Source organism: Schistocerca cancellata, chromosome 2, assembly GCF_023864275.1.
Source record: "Schistocerca cancellata isolate TAMUIC-IGC-003103 chromosome 2, iqSchCanc2.1, whole genome shotgun sequence".
NCBI lineage: Eukaryota > Metazoa > Arthropoda > Insecta > Orthoptera > Acrididae > Schistocerca > Schistocerca cancellata.
In genome coordinates this window covers 425,738,741-425,759,981 of record NC_064627.1, presented here as the reverse complement: position 1 = coordinate 425,759,981, position 21,241 = coordinate 425,738,741, and the positions used below count along the sequence as shown (strand labels likewise).

Sequence of the window (21,241 nt, the reverse complement as noted above, 5' to 3'; positions counted from 1 at the left end):
GATGTAGCCAGGACCAGGAAAGGGGGAGAGCAGAGAAGCAGAGATAGGGAAAGGATTATACGGGCATGCTGGGAAGATAGCAGGTGTGTGTGAGGCTAGAATTGGAACAGGTAATAAAATAGAGGCAGGTGGGGACTGGGACTTGCGAATAATGAGGAAAGAGGTTCTGGTAAATAAGGATAGAGTTTCTATCTCTTCCATATTCCACTGCTCCTCCAACTTGTGCAGTGTTCTTTTCCATACCTATTCCACCCCTGATCCCAATCCTTTGCCCCATTGCTCATATTCCTGTAATAGACCTAGATGCAAGTCCTGTCTCATACATCCTCTCACAACCACTTACTCCAGTCCTATCACAGGTATCCCCTACCTCATCTAAGGCATGTCCACCTGTGAAGCAGTCAAGTGGTCTACCAAGCAGTCAAGTGGTCTACCAGCTTAGCAGCAAACTTATGCGGGCTTGACCTCTAACAATCTGTCTGTCTGCATCAATAGCTACTGCCAAACTGAGACCAAAAGAGACAAGTGGTCCATTCAGTTGTTGAGCATGGTGTGCTTGATGTCAACAATTGCTTCACAGTCTGTGCCATCTGGATTCTTCCCACCAACAGCTGCTTTTCTGAACTGCATAGGTGGAAACTCTTCTTACAATATACTCTTCATTCCCATATTTCCCCTAATGCCAATCATCACTAGTCACTGTTCCCACCTGCCTCTATTGTCTTCTCTGTGTCCAATCCAATATCACCCCCCCCCCACCCCCACCCTGCATAGTCCTTTTCCTTTCTGTATTACTCTCCTCTCCCATTTTCCTGCCAAGCACAGCCTTCCAATACTGCACCTAAGAGCCCACTGTCCCATCCCCACATCATTCCTGCCCACTCCTTCAAGCAGTACTAAAGTATATTCCCAGATCCTCACCCTGCTATCCATCCCCCTACTCACTCCATGCTTCTTCTGTACCTCCACTACCCATCCCAGCTGAGATCACTGCTACAAGGCTATAGACGTAAGAAATTTTTGTGTTGATCAATAAGCCTCAAGAGTCTTGTTGCATTCAACTCCATGTTGATACTCTGCCTATTTATGTGGGTACTGCTTACAAAGCTCTCTCAGGAAAGCTTAGTATATTCGTCAAGCAAGTAGGATCACTTTTAAGTCACCTGTTCTCAAAAACTAAAAAAGTAATCATGCTTGGTGACTTAAATGAAAATTTTCTTACTTGTAATAATGATAGAACAGATTTTGAAAATGTAATGAGCTCTTTTAATCTAAGGGCAGTTGTTGACTTTCCCACAAGAGTGACATAGAACTATACAAGTCTGACTGACGATCTCCTTGTAGGCAGTAACAGAACTGATAACATATGTGTAACACATTTCTTAAATGGCCTTTCTGACTATGAGGGGCAGCTGTTAAAAATGGATGATGTATGCCCTACTAACAAGAGTAGTTTTTGTCAATGGATCATCTATATTAATCAACAGTAAGAATCTAGAAACCTTCAGCAGACATTTTCAGTAGTTAGAATGGGAGACAGTATATACAGTTATGATAGCGATAAATTTAACCTATTCCTGAATGAATTTGTTACCCTTTTTGAAGCTATATTTCCTAAGACAATTTCAAAAAGTACCAACCTGAGGGATTACAGGAAACAGTGGCTCACTAAGGGAATCAAAACATCCTGTAAAATAAAGAGAATGCTTTATATTTCTCTCGGAAATTCTAACAAACCTCAGGATAAGCAGCCCTACAGCTTTACTGTAGCGTCCTGAAAAATGTATTTAAAAAATCCAAGAGCATGTTTATAAAATCCGGAATTGACAGCTCAAATAATAAAATAAAAACTATTTGGAATGTGGTCAAGAGGGAGACAGGAAAAATTTCAGAAGATACAGACAGTATCGAAGTGTGTCATAATGGAAGCATGGAAAATGAAGGTGGTATTACATTGATTGACTGTTCTGTCAGTTCTTGGTAGAATATTTTGTACATTATGAATGAAACACACATAGCACTGGTGTCATATTCTACAGTATTTATTATTTGTTACATGAACTGGTTTTGTGCTGTGATGCCATCATCAGATACAAAGGTAAGTATGTGGCGCAGTGAAATTTTGTTGGATAAAAGATTTTAAACTGGTGCATGTGCGGAATACCTCCATTTCCAGAGATGAAAATATTAATGTTAGAATAGGAATAAAACAAGAAAGGTTATCTCAGTGCAAATGTGATGTAAGATTGTTTGACTAAAATAAAATATGTGACACATTAACTAATGAACTGTTGACAAATTACAACAGTCATACATAGAACATAACTGAACAATAAGCTTTGGTGACATATTCCAAAGAAGTGGCTGAACAAAATAATCTTGTCTTTAATGGATCATAAATCACAAACAGATAAGATATAATAGTGATATTAAGCAGGTGTGCGATGCAGCTGTGATCATACAAAGTAATTTTTTAACACAACAAGAGAAGTTGTAGTAACTGAAATAAAGGAAATGGAGTAACATGGCCTGGATGGGAATGTGAGTACCATTGGCAGTTGGAGGTGGTGAGTAAGGGAACTGTGTCTGGTCATTCTGTACTAGGCCTGCGATGATGGACAGGTGTTTATTAGTTTCCATAATTTCAAGACAGTTCATCTTCCTTCCTTTGTAGATGTGACGTAATACTGCATGTCTCACCTTGTAACTATGACCTTCTTTAAGCAGGTGGTCTGCAAAAGTAGTCTCCTTTTCTAAGTTTCCTGCTTCTGTCATGTTCCTTAAAGTGGGTATATATTGTGCTGCCAGCCTAATTTGTATAGAATTGGTCACAGTTACAAGTAATTCTATATATTCCACTCTTTTCCTAAGCTGGAGTGCTGTATATCCCATTGAGAAAAAAGTGTCCATCAGTGTTTTGCTAATAATATAATGTTTTTACATTCCTGGATTTAAGCATTCTGGCTACATCCAGTGAGACTTTTCCTAAGTATGGAATTGTACACCATTTATTGCATTCTTGAGTTGGTGGGTTAAGGGCTGGAGAAAAAAAAAAAGAGTACACTTGTTGTTCCTGCTTTTTTTAGTTATAGAGTCTGCTATAGTAGGATGACAGCCATTGTTTAATGCTATTTGTTTGATGGCATTTAATTCCATTTGGAAGTTGGCTTCACTAATGGGGATGGATAATAGGCGATGCATCATATAATGAAAGGCAGCATGTGTACAGGTCACTGGCTATTGACAATTGGCTGATATTGCTATATCTGTAGTGATAGGTTTCCTATACATGTTGAAAGTATGAATATGGTCAATGATCTGTATAGTTAGATCTAAATAATTTATGCAGTTACCCGCAAGCTACATTGTGAATTTTATACTGTTGTGTTTAGAATTTTGTTGCTTGAGGAATTTTTGAAGTTGTCTTGTAGTTCATGTTTATAAGCACAACACACCATCAACATACCTAAACCTGTATCCAACCTTGGAAGAGAGTGGATTATTTTCCAAAAACTGTATTTCAAAATTGTCCATGAAGATTTCAGCAAGGACTAGACTGAGGGAGGATTCCCTACCTAGACCAACCAGCTGATGGAAAATCCAGGATGGAATTTAACAAGATCATGAGAAGCAAAGTTGCTGCTCACCATATAGCAGAGATGCTGAGTCACAGATAGGCACAAGAAAAAAATTTTCACACTTAAAGCTTTCAGCCAGTGGCCTTTGTCAACAATAGACATACATTCGCACACACACACTCATGCAAACACTGACGACTGCAGTATCGGGCAACTGAAACCACACTGTGAACAGCAGCACCAGTGCATGATGGTAGTGGCAACTGGGTGGGGTCAGGAGGAGGCTGGGGTGGAGAGGGAGAGCGCTAGTATAGAGGAGATGACGGGCAATGAAGTGCTGCGGGTTGGGCGGCAGGCAGGGGGGAGGAGGGGGAGGGGGAAGTAGTGGAAAAGGAGAGAAATAGAAACAAAAAAAAATAATAATAAGAATGGGTATGGTGGTGGTGTGACAGCTGTGTAGTGCTGGAATGGAAGCAGGGAAGGGGCTGGATAGGTGAAGACTGTGACTAACGAATGTTATCGTATCCAGTTGTAATTTATGATCTATTAAAGAAAAGATTATTTTGTTCAGCCACATCTTTGGTATATGTCACCAAAGCTTATTGTTCAATTATGTTCTTCTATGTACATGTGTGGTAATTTGTCTATAGTTCATTAGTTAATGTGTCACATATTTTATTTTAATTAAATAATCTTACATTGCACTTACTATGAAATAACCTCACTTGTTTTATTCCTATTCTAACATTAACATATTCATCTCTGGAAATGGAAGTACTCTGTACAAGACTCTGTACAAGTACTAGTTAAACATCTCTGATCTAACAAAATTTCACTCCACCACATACTAACTCTGTACCTGATGATGGCGTGACAGCCAAAAACCAGTTTGTGTAACAAATAATAAATATTTTAAAAACAAAGATTCCATGACTTACCAAACGGGAAAGCGCTGGTAGATAGGCACAATAAAAAACACACAAACACACACACAAAATTTCAAGCTTTCGCAACCGACAGTTGCTTCGTCAGGAAAGAGGGAAGGAGAGGGAAAGATGAAAGGATGTGGGTTTTAAGGGAGAGGGTAAGGAGTCATTCCAATCCCGGGAGCGGAAAGACTTACCTTAGGGGGAAAAAAAGGAAAGGTATACACTCACACACACACACATATCCATCCACACATATACAGACACAAGCAGACATATTTAAAGGCAAAGAATTTGGGCAGAGATGTCAGGCGAGGCGGAAGTGCAGAGGCAAAGATGTTGTTGAATGACAGGTGAGATATGAGTGGCGGCTACTTGAAATTAGCGGAGATTGAGGCCTGGTGGATAACAGGAAGAGAGGATATATTGAAGGGCAAGTTCCCATCTCCGGAGTTCGGATAGGTTTGTGTTAGTGGGAAGTATCCAGATAACCCGGATGGTGTAACACTGTGCCAAGATGTGCTGGCCGTGCATCAAGGCATGTTTAGCTACAGGGTGATCCTCATTACCAACAAACACTATCTGCCTGTGTCCATTCATGCGAATGGACAGTTTGTTGCTGGTCATTCCCACATAGAAAGTGTCACAGTGTAGGCAGGTCAGTTGGTAAATCACTCGGGTGCTTTCACACGTGGCTCTGCCTTTGATCGTGTACACCTTCCGGGTTACCGGACTGGAGTAGGTGGTGGTGGGAGGGTGCATGGGACAGGTTTTACACCGTGGGTGGTTACAAGGGTAGGAGCCACAGGGTAGGGAAGGCGGTTTGGGTATTTCATAGGGATGAACCAAGAGGTTACGAAGGTTAGGTGGACGGCAGAAAGACACTCTTGGTGGAGTGGGGAGGATTTCATGAAGGATGGATCTCATTTCGGGGCAGGATTTGAGGAAGTCGTATCCCTGCTGAAGAGCCACATTCAGAGTCTGATCCAGTCCCGGGAAGTATCCTGTCACAAGTGGGGCACTTTTGGGGTTCTTCTGTGAGAGGTTCTGGGTTTGAGGGGATGAGGAAGTGGCTCTGGTTATTTGCTTCTGTACCAGGTCGGGAGGGTAGTTGCGGGATGTGAAAGCTGTTTTCAGGTTGTTGGTGTAATGGTTCAGGGATTCAGGACTGGAGCAGATTCATTTGCCACGAAGGCCTAGGCTGTAGGGAAGGTACCGTTTGATATGGAATGGGCGGCAGCTGTCATAATGGAGGTACTGTTGCTTGTTGGTGGGTTTGATGTGGACGGATGTGTGAAGCTGGCCATTGGACAGGTGGAGGTCAACGTCAAGGAAAGTGGCATGGGATCTAGAGTAGGACCAGGTGAATCTGATGGAACCAAAGGAGTTGAGGTTGGAGAGGAAATTCTGGAGTTCTTCTTCACTGTGAGTCCAGATCATGAAGATGTCATCAATAAATCTGTACCAAACTTTGGGTTGGGAGGCCTAGGTAACCAAGAAGGCTTCCTCTAAGTGACCCATAAATAGGTTGGCATACGAGGGGGCCATCCTGGTACCCATGGCTGTTCCCTTTAATTGTTGGTATGTCTGGCTTTCAAAAGTGAAGAAGTTGTGAGTCAGGATGAAGCTGGCTAAGGTGATGAGGAAAGAGGTTTTAGGTAGGGTGGCAGGTGATGGGCGTGAAAGGAAGTGCTCCATTGCAGCGAGGCTCTGGATGTGCAGGATATTTGTGTATAGGGAAGTGGCATCAATGGTTACAAGGATGGTTTCCGAGGGTAACAGACTGGGTAAGGATTCCAGGCGTTCGAGAAAGTGGTTGGTGTCTTTGATGAAGGATGGAAGACTGCATGTAATGGGTTGAAGGTGTTGATCTACGTAGGCAGAGATACGTTCTGTGGGGGCTTGGTAACCAGCTACAACAGGGCGGCCGGGATGTTTGGGTTTGTGAATTTTAGGAAGTAGGTAGAAGGTAGGAGGGCGAGGTGTCGGTGGGGTCAGGAGGTTGATGGAGTCAGGTGAAAGGTTTTGTAGGGGGCCTAAGGTTCTGAGGATTCCTTGAAGCTCCACCTGGACATCAGGAATGGGATTACCTTGGCAAACTTTGTATGTAGTGTTGTCTGAAAGCTGACGCAGTCCCTCAGCCAAATACTCCCGACGATCAAGTACCACGGTCGTGGAACCCTTGTCAGCCGGAAGAATGATGATGGAGCAGTCAGCTTTCAGATTACGGATAGCCTGGGCTTCGGCTGTGGTGATGTTGGGAGTAGGATTAAGGTTTTTCAAGAAAGATTGAGAGGCAAGGCTGGAAGTGAGAAATTCCTGGAAGGTTTGGAGAGGGTGATTTTGAGGAAGAGTAGGTGGGCCCCGCTGTGATGGAGGACGGAACTGTTCCAGGCAGGGTTCAATTTGGATAGTGTCTTGGGGAGTTGGATCATTAGGAGTGGGATCAGGATTGTTTTTCTTCATGGCAAAGTGATATTTCCAGCAGAGACTACGAGTGTAGGAGTGTGCTGAACTTAGGTTGGTGAACAACGATGGGTACAAAGGTTAGGTAGTTGTGTTGCCTCCAAAACATGTAAATAATAAATATTGTAGTATATTACACCATCTTGTATGAGTTTTATTCATACTGAAGCTGATGTAGTTGCCAATATATTCAACAAACATTTTTTGACAGTGGTGGATCAAACTGTTTGTAAAGGATCTATACTTGAAGCCATGAACCTTCTTCAAAAAGCAGTGCAGAACAAAATTATTCAGAGGCTTGTACCTTATATTACAACTGATGGGATTGAGGAAGTAATATGCCAAATTAAAAATAAAAATTCCAGTGGAATGGACAACATATCAATGAAAGTACCGAAGCACTGCCACAAATTTATTCTTGGAGTTCTCCATCACATATTTAATAAGCCTATAAATCAAGGTACTGTGCTCAATAGACTCAATATGCAATTGGTAAGCTGCTATTCAGAAAAGGTCATAAAGCTGAGGTTTCCAACTACCGGCCAGTTTCATTGCTAACAAATCTCTCTAAAATTCTAGATAAACTAATGTTAAAGAGAATCATAGATCATCTTAATAAACATAAAATCCTTAATATAAATTGGTTTGGATTCCAGAACGGTATTTCAACTGAACATGACATTTTCTCATTTTTCAGCCATCTCCTTGAATCTGTAAGCAATAAAATGTCACCAGTTGGAATCTCTTGCGATCTGTCAAAAGTATTTAACTGTGTAGATCACAAAATTCTACTTATGAAGGCTGAACGCTATGGCTTCTATGGTAAAGTCAGGATGTGGCTCAAAATCATATCTAGATGACAGAAGGCAGAAGGTAATATGAGTAATTCTGCAATGGCACCCACCTGCTCTGACTGAGGCACAATATGAAAAAGTACCAAAATGGTGTCTAGAGAACTTTGTGACCACTATATGCAAAGAAACTCTAGAGTGGTTCACTTCTAATGGTCTGCCTCTCAGTGTTAACAAGACTCAATCTGTTCAGTTTCAAAGAGCAAACAAAAGCTAGAAAATATTGAAATAAAATGTCATTACAAAGAAATGTTGAGAGTATAGCCTTCCAAATTCCTGGGATTACATTACCCTATGTAAAAGACTGAGTTTAGCAGTGTTTTCCATTCACTCAATTTCATGTGTTTGTCACTTGGAAACAGTCAAAGGTGCACACTTTGGATATTTCCATTCACATACTGGAGAAACCAGTCATAAGCAAATAGTCTTTATTGCACAGAAGAGAGTCATCAGTTATGAGTAGAGTAACCTCTAGGTGCTCTTGCAGAAACTTATTCAAACAAATGGGGATCATCCCCATGCCATGCCAATACATTTTTTCACTGATGTGCTTTGTGAACAACAATCAGACGATATACAGGACAAACAGTGAATATATAATCATGGTACAGGAGTAAACATGATCTTCACAAAGACACTAAAAGAGGAGTATATTATTCAAGCAAGAAAGTACACAATAAACTTTCAGTTAATAATAATTCAGTCATTGGGGATAAGAATAAGATCAAAAAACAGCTAAAATATTATCTTTTGAATACTTCTTTCTACTCCTTACAGGAATTTTTTGACAATGTGTAATAATTAGTAAAATATGTTTCATTTTAAGCATTCCTATAAAAATGACTATATAGCACTCCATATCAGTTGTGGCAATTAATATTATATGACTTAGAATGCATTCCTTATAATTGTTTTGTAATCTAGGTTGTTATTTGAATACTTGAACCTCGTGTATCTGTTAACGTATGTTTTAGATTGTAATTCTCATGACCATTTACGTATGGTTATTATTGTAATAATCTCCCATGTTCTACATCCTAGTGATACACTTGCATCAAGAGTCCATGGAACTTGAAACTAAATAAGTAATGAAACTGCACCTCTGTATCTGCAGGCACCATTGGCCATGTTTGTGTGTGAATTGTGCATATATGATTGATTGTATGTGTGCTCCTTTGAATCTGAGGAATGACTTTGTGTGGCTGGTTAGTCTTATTCTAAATGTACTTTAAAATTGTTCATTTGCTGCACAATGCTTCCTCCATCCATTTCTCTCTTGTTAACAGTATTATGAGAAGGAAAGTTGCTACTCACCATATAGTGGAGATGCTGAGTCGAAGGTAGGCACAACAAAAAGACTTCCACAATTAAATCTTTAGGCCACTGGCCTTCATCAATGATAGACACCCAGACACACACACACACACACACACACACACACACACACACACACACACATACACATTCACACCAACACAATTCACACATACGACTGCAGTCTCAGGTAACTGAAACCACCCTGCGAGCAGCAGCACCAGTGCATGATGGGAGTGATACCTAGTGGTAAGGAGGAGGCAGAGGTGGGGAGAGGGAGGGATAGTATGGTGGGGGTAGCAAACAGTGAAGTGCTGCAGGTTAGACAGAGGGCTGGGGAGAAGTGAGGTGGGGGGGGGGGGGGGGGAGTAGCAGAAAAGGAAATTAATAGAAAGACTGGGTGTGGTTGTCAAAAGACAGCTGTGTAGTGCAGGAATGGGAACAGGGAAGGGGCTGAATGGGTGAGGACACTGACTAACGAAGGTTTAGGCCAGCAGGAGGGTTACAGGAACGTAGGCCGTATTGCAGGGAAACTTCCCTCCTGTGCGATTCAGAAAAGCTGGTGTTGGTGGGAAGGATCCATATAGCACAGGCTGTGAAGCAGTCATTGAAATGAAGGATACAGTGTTTGGCAGTGTGTTCAGAAACAGGGTGGTCCACTTGTTTCTTGGCCACAGTTTGTTGGTGGCCATTCATGCGGACTGACTGCTTGTTGGTTGGCGTACCTACATAGAATGCGGCTCAGTGGTTGCAGCTTAGCTTGTAGACCACATGATTGGTTTCACAGGTAGCCCTGCCTTTGATGGGGTAGGTGATGTTAGTGACCGGACTGAAGTAGGTGGTGGTGGGAGAATGTATGGGACAGGTTCTGCACCTAGGTCTATTACAGGGGTATGAACCATGTGGTAAGGGACTGGGAGCACGGGTTGTGTAAGGATGGATGGTAGAATACCACTGTGGGAGGGGTGGGAAGGATAATGGGCAGGACATTTCTCATTTCAGTGTATGACAAGAGGTAATTGTAACCCTGGCGGAGAATGGAATCAGTTGCTCCAGTTCTGGGTGATACTGAGTTACGAGGGGAATGCTTCTCTGTGGCCGGACAGTGGGACTTTTGGAGGTGGTGAGAGACTGGAAAGATAAGGCAAGGGAGATTTGTTTATGTACAAGGTTGGGAGGATATTTAGGGTCAGTGAAGGCTTCAGTGAGACTCTCAGTGTATTTCGAGGAGGACTGCTCATCACTGCAGATGCAACAACCATGGGTGGCTAGGCTGTAGAGAAGAGACTTCTTGGTATGGAATTGGTGGCAACTGTGAAAGTGGAGCTATTGTTGGTGGTTAGTAGGTTTGATATGGATGGAGGTACTGATGTAGCCATCTCTGAGGTGGAGATAAACATCTAGGAAGATGGCTTGTTGGGTTGAGTAGGACCAGGTAAAGCAAATGGGGAGAAGTTGTTGTGGTTCTGGAGGAATGTGGATAGGGTGTCCTCACCTTCAATCCAGATAGCAAAGATGTCATCAATGAATCTGAACCAGGTGAGGGGTTTAGGATTCTGGGTTGTAGAAAAATTCCTATAGATGGCCCATGAAAAGGTCGTCATAGTATGGTGTTATGTGGGTGCCCATAGCCATACCCTGGATTTGTTTGTAGGTAATGCCTTCGAAGGAGAAGTAATTGTAGGTGAGGATATAGTTGGTCATAGCGACTGGGAAGGAGGTTGTTGGTTTGGAATCTGTCACGCACTGGGGAAGGTAATGTTCAATAGTGGAAGGCCATGGGCATTAGGAATGTTAATGTACAGGCAAGTGGCACCAGCAGTGATGAGCAAGGTGCCATGTGGTAAAAGGTCAGGAACTGTGGAGTGTCAGTGGAGGGAATGGTTGGTATCTTTTCTATACGAGTGTAGGTTCCAGGTAATTGGTTGAAGATGTTGGTCTATGAGAGCAGAGATTCTTTCAGTGGGGGCATAGTAACTGGCCACAATGGAGCATCCTGGGTGGTAGGTTAAGTTTATGGACTTTAGGAAGCATGTGGAAGGTAGGAGTGCAGGGAGTGGTAAGGGTGAGTAGAGAGATGGACTCCAGGGAGAGGTTCTGGGATGGAATTAAGGATTTGAGCAGTGACTGGAGATCCTACTGGATTACTGGAATTGGATCATTGTGGCAAGGTTCGCAGGTGGAAGTTTCTGACAGCTGTTGAAGTCCTACCACCAGGTAATCCTTGCGGTTCAAAACAACAGAGGTGGAGCTTTCGTCGGCAGAAAAGGATTATAAGTTCAGGATAGGTTTTTAGATGATGGACTGAGGTTTTTTTCTGTGGATGTAAGGTTAGTCTGCATGTTGAGGGATTTGGGGAATGATGGTGAGGTAAGGTTTGAGGTTAAGAAATTCTAGAATTTGGGGCAGTGCAGGTGGATCACAGTTGGATGGAAGAGTGAAATGACTTAGGCAGGGTTCAATATTGGTGTTTGGCTAGTCTTATTGGTAGGGTTGGTGACAAAAAAGTGTTTCCACTGTAGGGTCTGGGAGAAAGAGAGAACTTCTTTAACAAGTCCTGCATGATTGAATTTGTGAGTGGGACAAAAGGTGAGGTCTTTGGAAAGGACTGATTACTTCTGTGGGGCTAAGGATTCTGGGGGAAATGTTCATGACTGTTTCGCGGGTGTGTTTAGGTTCTCCAGACAGAATCCAGAACCTAAACAGGCCCACAGTACAGACATGAACCTTTCCTCCAAAAGAATTAGACACACACAAATATCAGTCCTTTCCAAAGGCCTCGCCTTTTGCCCCACTTTCAAATTCAGTCATGCATAACTTGTTTAAGACCTTCTCTCCTTCTCCCAGTGGAAACACTTTTTCATCACCAACCCTACCAATCTGACTCAACCAAACACCAATATTGAACCTAGCCTAAGTCAGTTCACTCCTCCATCTAACCGTGATCCACTTCCACTGTCCCAAAACCAGGGTCGTGTTAACTTTCCAGAATTTCTTAACCTCAAGCCTTGCCTCAACATCATTTCCCAGGTCCCTCAACATGCAGACTAACCTTACATCTGCAGAAAGAACCCCAGTCCACCATCTAAAAACTGATCCCGTCCTTATAATCCTTTCTGCGGACGAAGGCTCCACCACTGTTGTTTTGAACCACAAGGATTACCTTGCGGAAGGACTCCACCAGCTCTCAGAAACTTCCACCTACAAATCTTGCCACAGTGACCCCATCCCAGTAATCCACTCGGATCTCCAGTCACTACTCAAATCCTTAGGCCCATCCCACAACCTCACCCCAGAATCCCTCTCTCTACTCACCCCTATCACTCCCTACAATCCTACCTTCTACATATCTCCTAAAGTCCATAAACTTGACCTAGCCACCCTGGATGCCCCATTGTGGCTGGTTACTGTGCTCCCACTGAAAGAATCTCTGCTGTCATAGCCCAACACAACACCTTCAACCTATTACCCGGAACCTACACTCATATATGAAAATCTACATTTTTAGTATCCCCAGGAGACACGATCTGATGGAATACTTGTGTGTAAACATCGAGATTGTTACAGCAAACAGGCTATTTGAGAAAATATGTAGAGGTTTCCAGAATACGACTTTCATAGTGATAAACAGTGTTCACAGAGAGCAGTTCACAAGACATGGTCTCCACATGAACGTAAAAGGGAAAAAGATTATTAGTGCCGAAATACTTCAATTTATTAATGAGTCATCTGTAATGGAAGTGTCTCCAATCCCAATTCCACCAAAACAAGAGCTACAACAAACACCAGTAGCAGCAGCAAAGGCTCAGATATTCTCAGCAGCAGTGTCAGATAAACCAATAGCAGCAGAATCACCACAATCATCAGCAGAGCTGTCGTCATTAGCAACAGCATCCAGAACAGCAGACCCCATAATACTACCTCAAGGCAATGAAAATGCATGTGAGGAAAACATACAAGGGTCATTAGCTGCAGCAGCTAACAAAGAAGGGCAGTCATCAAGTCGGAGAGCACAGGAGCCACCAGCAACAGCAACCACACAGAAGAGGTACCTGAGGCCTGGGAGATCAACAGCAGAAGCATCTTCCAATCAAGACAGATGCCTGAGAACTAGGAGACCTGCTACACTAAGTGAGGATTTTTTATGGTACCGAGTAAGCATAAAGAGAACATGGAAAAAGATGTAAGTAAAACTGTCCATCTTAAATACCAGTGTGACAATAGTAGAGGAATAGAAACACCGGACAAAGATACGATCCAGGTTTAATGACACAAACTGAAAAAAATCACTGCATAGTACCAGAAGCAAAGGGAGCAAGTGAAATGCTTAGTATATTACAGGAAGGGGAACTATTACATTTAAAGTCAACTGTTAGAATACTTCACCAAAATGTTCAATACATAAACAATAAAACAGAGGAACTAGAGGTAATATTACAGGAGTATAGGCCAAACGTTCTAGTAGTTACAGAACATGGGCTAAAAGAAAATCACATAGGAATGTACAACTTGAAGAATTATGTGAAAGTAGCCAGTTTTTGCAGAACTTCCTATAAAGGTGGTGGGGTTGCCATTTTTTCTAACTATAAATCAACTAAAGCCATAAATATAACAAAATATCCTATAGAATTGAGCTTTGAAGCTACAGCACTGGAAACTAAAATTGCTGGGAATTTATGTTGTGTATTAGGTTTGTATCGATCACCAAATGGTGTAATTAAAACCTTCTTTGAACAGCTGGAAGATATAATCCAACACCTCTCAAAAACATATGCTTATTTGATCATTATAGGAGATCTGAACATAGACACGAGTAAAAATACAGACAATACTAAGACCCTACTTGACTTCTTGTGCATATACAATCTAAAAATAAAAATAGATAAACCAACCAGCGTAACAAAGCATAGTGAAACTATAACTGATCATGTAATAACAAATATTCCTACATGCTATTGTGACACACAGGTAATAAACTCCACATTAGCAGACCATTTTGCAATAATGATAGACATAAATATAAAGACTAGTGATTCAGTGCAGAAGATATGGGAGATGAGAAGACAGAACTACCCACATAACATAAATCTGCTAAAAAAGATGTTAGAGGCAGAAAACTGGGAAACAATATATGCAGCTACAGATGCAAACACCAAATGGAACCAGTTTTTTTCTTTATTCGTTATTATTATGATGTTACATGTCCTGTTAGTAAAAGGCTTGTCAAACAGCAACAAAAAAAGAAAAGCTGGGTGACTGGAGAAGTAATCCATGCTAGAAATAATCTGAGAGTGTATTATGACCTCTCCAAACAAAAAAATACCAAGGCCTACAACACACTGTATAAAATAAAAAAGAAAGAGTACTGTAGTTTTATCAGAGAAACTAAAGCATCATTCATCAGGATGTTTATAGATAAGGAGAAGAACTACTCAAAAGGTTTATGGTCTTTCATTAATGAAGAGAGAGGAAAAGTAACAAATCGGGCAGAGGACATCTGCCCATTGATGAGTGGGAAAAGCAATGCAAACCCTCTAGAAATAGCCAATACTTTTAACAGATATTATATTACTGTAGCAGACGAATTAATAAGACAAAATAAAACAAATGCAGTAAGTAAATTGTTAAACCCCCCACATACAAATCATACTATGGTTTTCATACCTACAACAGATACAGAAGTGTCAAACCTAATAAAACAACTTAAAATTAAACATTCATCTGGCTTGGATGGTGTCACATCACATCTCATAAAGAAATGCAGAGCATGTATATTAAAACCATTGACACACATGCTGAATACTGCGATAGAAGAAGGTATATTTCCAGATTCACTGAAAGTAAGTAAAGTGAAGCCAATATTTAAGAAAGGGAACAGGGATGAATTAGGAAATTACAGGCCAATATCATTGATCTCAACATTTGCTAAAATCTATGAAACGATAATAAAGAATAGAATTGTAAGTTTTATAACAACGTACAGTATACTGCATTCATCACAACATGGTTTCAGGGAAGGGAAGTCAACAAAAACAGCATCAACAGATACAATTTAGCACATTCTTAATTTACTTGACAGGCAACAAAAGACTTGTGGGATTTTTATGGACCTATCTAAGGCATTTGATTGTGTGAACCACTCAAAATTAATGACGAAATTATATCAGTATGAAATTAGAGGAAAATGCTATGACATACTTAAATCATACATTACAAATAGGAAACAATGCACAGAAATCAGACATACTAGTGGGGGAAATATAACAAACTACAGATCAGAATTACAAACAGTTAAACACGGTGTGCCGCAAGGGTCTGTGCTTGGGCCAATACTGTTTATACTCTACGTAAATGACTTCCCTAGTTATATAAATCAGAAACTTATAATGTATGCTGATGACACAACAATCATTTGCACAGCTAACACAAAGGAGGAGCTTGAGAAGGAAGCACTCCTGAATATCGAAAACGCAAATAAATATTTAACACAAAACAACCTGTTTATGAATCAGTCTAAAACAAGGAATGTAGTATTTCAGACCAAGCATAGTGAAAATTATAATATAAATGTTAATATAAATGGAAAGACTATTAAAGAAGTAACCAGCACAAATTTTCTAGGAACTATAATAGACAAACATTTGGCATGGGGGGAGCACATAGATGCACTGTGTAAAAAGATAAACAAACAGATCTTCTTCATGCATAAAACAGCTAAGACTGTGGATGATAAAGTCCTCAGATCAATCTATTATGGACTTGTCTTCCCACATTTGTCTTATTCAGTTCATATATGGGGAAGTGCACAAGCTGGCTACCTAAAAAGAATATTCACAATTCAGAAAAGGGCAGTGAGATGCATTGCAAAAATACTACCAAGACAGACTTGTAGGCAAGCTTTTGTACACTACTATATTATGACAGTATATTCACTGTACATATACCAAAGCATAATGGCGGTAAGGTCAAGCGATAAACACCTCCTAAATAAAGATGTACACAAACACGGTACAAGAGGAAATGAAAATTACTACATGATAAACAGAAATCTAAAACTGTCTATGACTGCCGCAGAAGAAGCAGGCAAAAGGTTTTTTAATAAACTCCCCAAAATCATTAAAAAAGAAACAGACCTAAAATGTTTTAAAAATCATTTGAAACTATATCTCACAGAGATATGTATATACAGTTTGAGTGAATACTAAGATGGTGTTTAAATATGTTATATCATTACTGAAATGTACCTTTAAAAATTATCATTTATGTATGTTGTTTGGATTTGTGTGTACATATAATGTGAAACATGTTATACCTTTGTATGCTTATGGACTATTTCTGTTTAATTATTTGTTTCATTTATATATCATGAAATCAAGTTCGATGTTAATAGCCTATTGTATGACACACCCAATACTCTCAGCTGGAGTCCATGGGCAAAGAATAAATAAATAAATAAAGATACCAACCATTTCCCCACCGACGCTCCACAGTACCTGGCCCTTTACCACATGGTGCCCTGCTTGTCACTATTGATGCCACTTGCCTGTACATTAAACATTACTAATGCCCATGGCCTTACCGCTATTGAACACTACCTTTCCCAATGCCTGACAGATTCCAAACCAACAACCTCCTTCCTTGTTGCCATGACGAACTATATCCTCACCCACAATTACTTCTCCTTTGAAGGCATTACCTACAAACAAATCCAATGTACGACTATGTGCAACCACATGGCAATATCCTATGCCAACCTTTTCATGGGCCATCTAAAGGAATTCTTCCTAAAAACTTAGAATCCTAAACCCCTCACCTGGTTCAGATTCATTGATGACATCTTTGCTAACTGGATTGAAGGTGTGGACACCATATCCACATTCCACCAGAACCTCAACAACTTCTCCCCATTTGCTTCACCTGGTCCTGCTCAACCCAACAAGCCACCTTCCTAGATGTTGACCTCCACCTCAGAGATGGCTATTTCAGTACCTCCGTCCATATCAAACCCACTAACCACCACCAATACTTCCACTTTCACAGCTATCACCCATTCCATACCAAGAAGTCCCTTCCATACAGCCTAGCCACCCTATGGTTATCGCATCTACAGTGACAAACAGTCCCTCTCGAAATATATCAAAGGTCTCACTGAAGCCTTCACTGACTGTAATTATCCTTCCAAACTCGTACATAAACAAATCTCCCGTGCCTTATCTTTCCAGTCTGTCATCACCTTCCAGAGTCCCGCTGTCCAAGCACGACAAGCATTCCCCTCGTAACTCAGTACTACTCAGAACTGCATCAACTGATTACATTCTTCGCCAGGGTTTCAATTACCTCTCGCTGTGCCCTGAAATGAGAAATGTCCTGCCCATTATCCTTCCCACCCCTCCCACAGTGGAATTCTGCTATCCACCGAACCTACACAATATGCTTGTCCATCCCTACACAACCCGTGCTCCCAATCCCTTACCACATGGCTCATACTCCTTTAATAGACCTAGGTGCAGAACCTGTCCCATACATTTCCCACCACCACCTTCTCCAGTCCAGTCACTAACATCACCTATCCCATCAAAGGCAGGGCTAGCTGTGAAACCAGGGATGTGATTTACAAGCTAAGCTGCAACCACTGTGCTGCATCCTATGTAGGCATGATAAACAACAAGCTGTCTGTCCGCATGAATGGCCACCAGCAAACTATGGGCAAAAAAAAAAAGGACCCCCCCCCTGTTGCTGCACACGCTGCCAAACGTGATATCCCTCATGTCAATGACTGCTTCACAGCCTGTGCCATATGGATCCTTTGCACCAACACCAGCTTTTCTGAATTGCGCAGGTGGGAACTTTCCCTGCAATACATCCTACATTCCTGTAACCCTCCTGGCCTCAACATTTGTTAGTCAGTGTCCTCACCCATCCAGCCCCTTCCCTGTTCCCATTCCAGCACTACAGAGCCGTCATTCCACAACCACACCCAGTCTTATTATTTCTCTCCTTTTCGGCTTCTCCCCCCCCCCCCCCCCCCCCATCCCCGCCCTCGTCTCCTTTCCCCTGCTCTTCTTCTAAACTGCAGCACTTCAGTGTCTACCACCCCCACCATACTATCCCTCCCCCTCCTCATGCCAGCCTCTTCCTTACCACCACCCAATCACCACTCCCATCATGCACTGGTGCTGCTGCTCACAATGTGGTTTCAGTTGCCTGAGACTGCAGTCATGTGTCTGAGTTGCATTTGTGAGTGTGAGTGTGTGTGTGTGTGTGTGTGTGTGTGTGTGTGTGTGTGTGTGTATTGTTGATGAAGGCCAATGGCTAAAAGCTTTAATTGTGAAAGTCTTTTTGTTGTGCCTAACTTCATCTCAGCATCTCTGCTGTATGGTGAGTAACAACTTTCCTTCTCATAATATTGTTGCATTCCATTCTGGGCTTTCCATTATTTCACTCTTGTTAACTTTTGATAGTTTCACACATGTGAAATACTGAGGTAGGTAATCTGTTCAAAAGATAGTTTAGTGTGGCAAAGGCTTGTGAATACATAAATTTTAAATATTTCATTCTATTTCTGTGCTGATATTTACTAGTAATGTGGCTTCTGTGAGCTAAAACAGTTTATATTTGTCAATATTGTAGTTTTTCATTATTAATAGACTGTAATATTTTACATTTAATAAAATACAAAACAGCTCAGTATTTCTATGTAAATTATTAGCATCAATTTTAAATTGCTAATAAAGAGAAAGAGTTATAAGTCAAGGACGATATCACATGTACAGTATAATAAATATTTATGATCACTCTTTGCTTATGAAATTACAATGGGACTTTATTCAGTAGTCTTGTGTGAGGAGGACCAAATCCTTTTGTCTAAACTGAAAAGAGATTCACAGAAAAATAACTGTATGGTGAACTGCACCTAGTGTGGATGTAGAGATTAGTACCATGTTTAAGAAGATAATGTGTTAGATTTACAAAGAATCAAACTCTGGTTACTGTGATATTTGGCACAAAAACTGAACAAATGAAATTTATCCCACACAAATGTAATACTTATAGAAACAAAAAAATGAAGTTTTCCAGTGGATGCAGTGACATTGCTAACATCAAATGAGTATTATTTGGACCCACAATACATTTGACTGAATTTTTTTTACACAAAATTCTACCAAAAACTCTAGACAGTACAGAAGAGCAGTAGGACAGACATGGATAATTAACTACTACATGTAATATATGAATAGTATCTTCTTCCAATATGATCCTGTAACTAAGTGCCACTTATCAAATGATGGAAAGTTAGGGTGGAATAGAAACAACATTGATAGGACAGAATGCTACTCTCCACGTAGAGGTGGCATTGAGTAGCAGACAGGCACAGTGAAAAAGGAATACTAGAAATATTTCAGCTTTATGGAAAGGATAGATTGCTTCTCATCACATAGAGGAAGCATTTTATGGAATCATATATTGCTATCCACCACAAGAACAGGACTTTATCCAAAAGCTGAAATATTTTTGGCATTCTTTTTCACTGTGCGTGTCTGCAACACAGTGCCTCCTCAGTGTGGTAAGTAAGAATCTGTTCTTTCTATATTGTTAAGAGCCACGTATGTTATAAAGCCCAGTCAGCTATTGTAAATATGTCCATGTTAACTGTTTATGATTTACAGATGAACTGGGAATGTGTAAGAATCTTCCTGAATCATTAATAGCTACATTGACTGCACGTGTTTGTATTTTTGAGACTATTATCAAGTGAAAAATATGTTCTAAAACTTAAAAATGTAGCATTATTAGAATTGTAGCATTGTATCATTGTCTGATCCAATGTTAGGAGCTGCCTTAAATCACTAATCATCATAACAAATGCTAGACTGCACCTAGTTTTGGAACATACTAAAGAATCATGGAGCAATGAGAAGACTTTTTTATAATGATTAACCATGGTATATTTTGTATGTTTCAGTGAAAGGTAGAATTCCGTCAACATTATCATCATTAAAGACAGGGAAGCATATGAGATAGGAGAATGTCTGCTGCGCAGTATCTTGGGGTGTCCATAGTATCTACAGTGAAATTTTATATGGGATAGTTACAATGTGGTCCAGCTTCTCACTGTATAAGCTTGGGACTCCTTCAAACAGGAAACTGTGAACTTCATGCCACATAGTGTTAATGATGATGTTTCTAAAAGTATATTTTTGACATGTTACAAATTAAGAAAAAGAATAACTGATACAAATCATTAGTTGATTAAACATTACTCCCTATTTACAGTTTGGATGGTGGGCAATTTCTGTCAGACTATTTAGCAGTAATACACTAGAACTGCATAGAAGCCACTAAGTCTCAATTTTAGTTGAATTCCATGTTTTACATTCTTCTAGGCTTTTTTGGAAATTTTTTCCATACTTATATATTTTGAGAACTCATTCATTTTCCCATACATGTAAGTACATATGTACACCTTTATATGTAGAGGTTGGAGTGGTTGGGGAGAGATGGGGATTATAATCAGGTTGTCCAGTGAGTAGCTCTAAGTGTACCAGAGCAATGATGGAACATGCATCCTCAAGTTTTGTGTTGTATTAAAACTAGTGAGTACCGGCCATAAAAATTATTAGCTAAAAATAATAGTGGATTTTATAAGTATTAGCTCTTGCATAGCACATTGTTCTGTTTCCCTTAATGAGATTCAAATAATGTTATTTGTGTTCATGTTTGTGTAATAAAATTGTCATTTTATACCCCCTTGTTTACATTTCTATTACTCTTTCTTTCTGTCAGAATTCAATACATCTGACTTCCAGAAAGATATGATACCTGATGATGATGGAAATCCCAAAACACCACCTCCACAGACTTGCCAATATAGAGGTTATCGTAACAATGCCACTTCTGAGGGTCCGTATGGCCTTTCAGCTGTCTACTGGCATGTGTTTGCAGCCAGACTTGCATTTGTTGTTGTATTTGAAGTAAGTGAATTATGTGCCCAGTAGTCACTGCTTTAAGTTGGCTTTAGTAACATTGCTATCACAGATGTATGTGATTGCCTTAGAGATTTAGAGACTTCAAACAACTGTTCAGTAAAATAGAATTTCAATATGTC

The 21,241-nt window shown here is 40.5% G+C and overlaps 1 protein-coding gene across 1 annotated transcript in view; it reads left to right on the top strand.

Moving 5' to 3' along the window:
* Positions 1–21,241, top strand: part of LOC126161888 (anoctamin-4-like) — a 312,156-nt gene that overhangs the window by 288,216 nt on the left and 2,699 nt on the right. Inside the window, exon 19 of the mRNA XM_049918028.1 lies at positions 20,920–21,107. Coding sequence (XP_049773985.1) covers positions 20,920–21,107 — 188 coding nt within the window. The remainder of the gene's footprint in view (positions 1–20,919; positions 21,108–21,241) is intronic.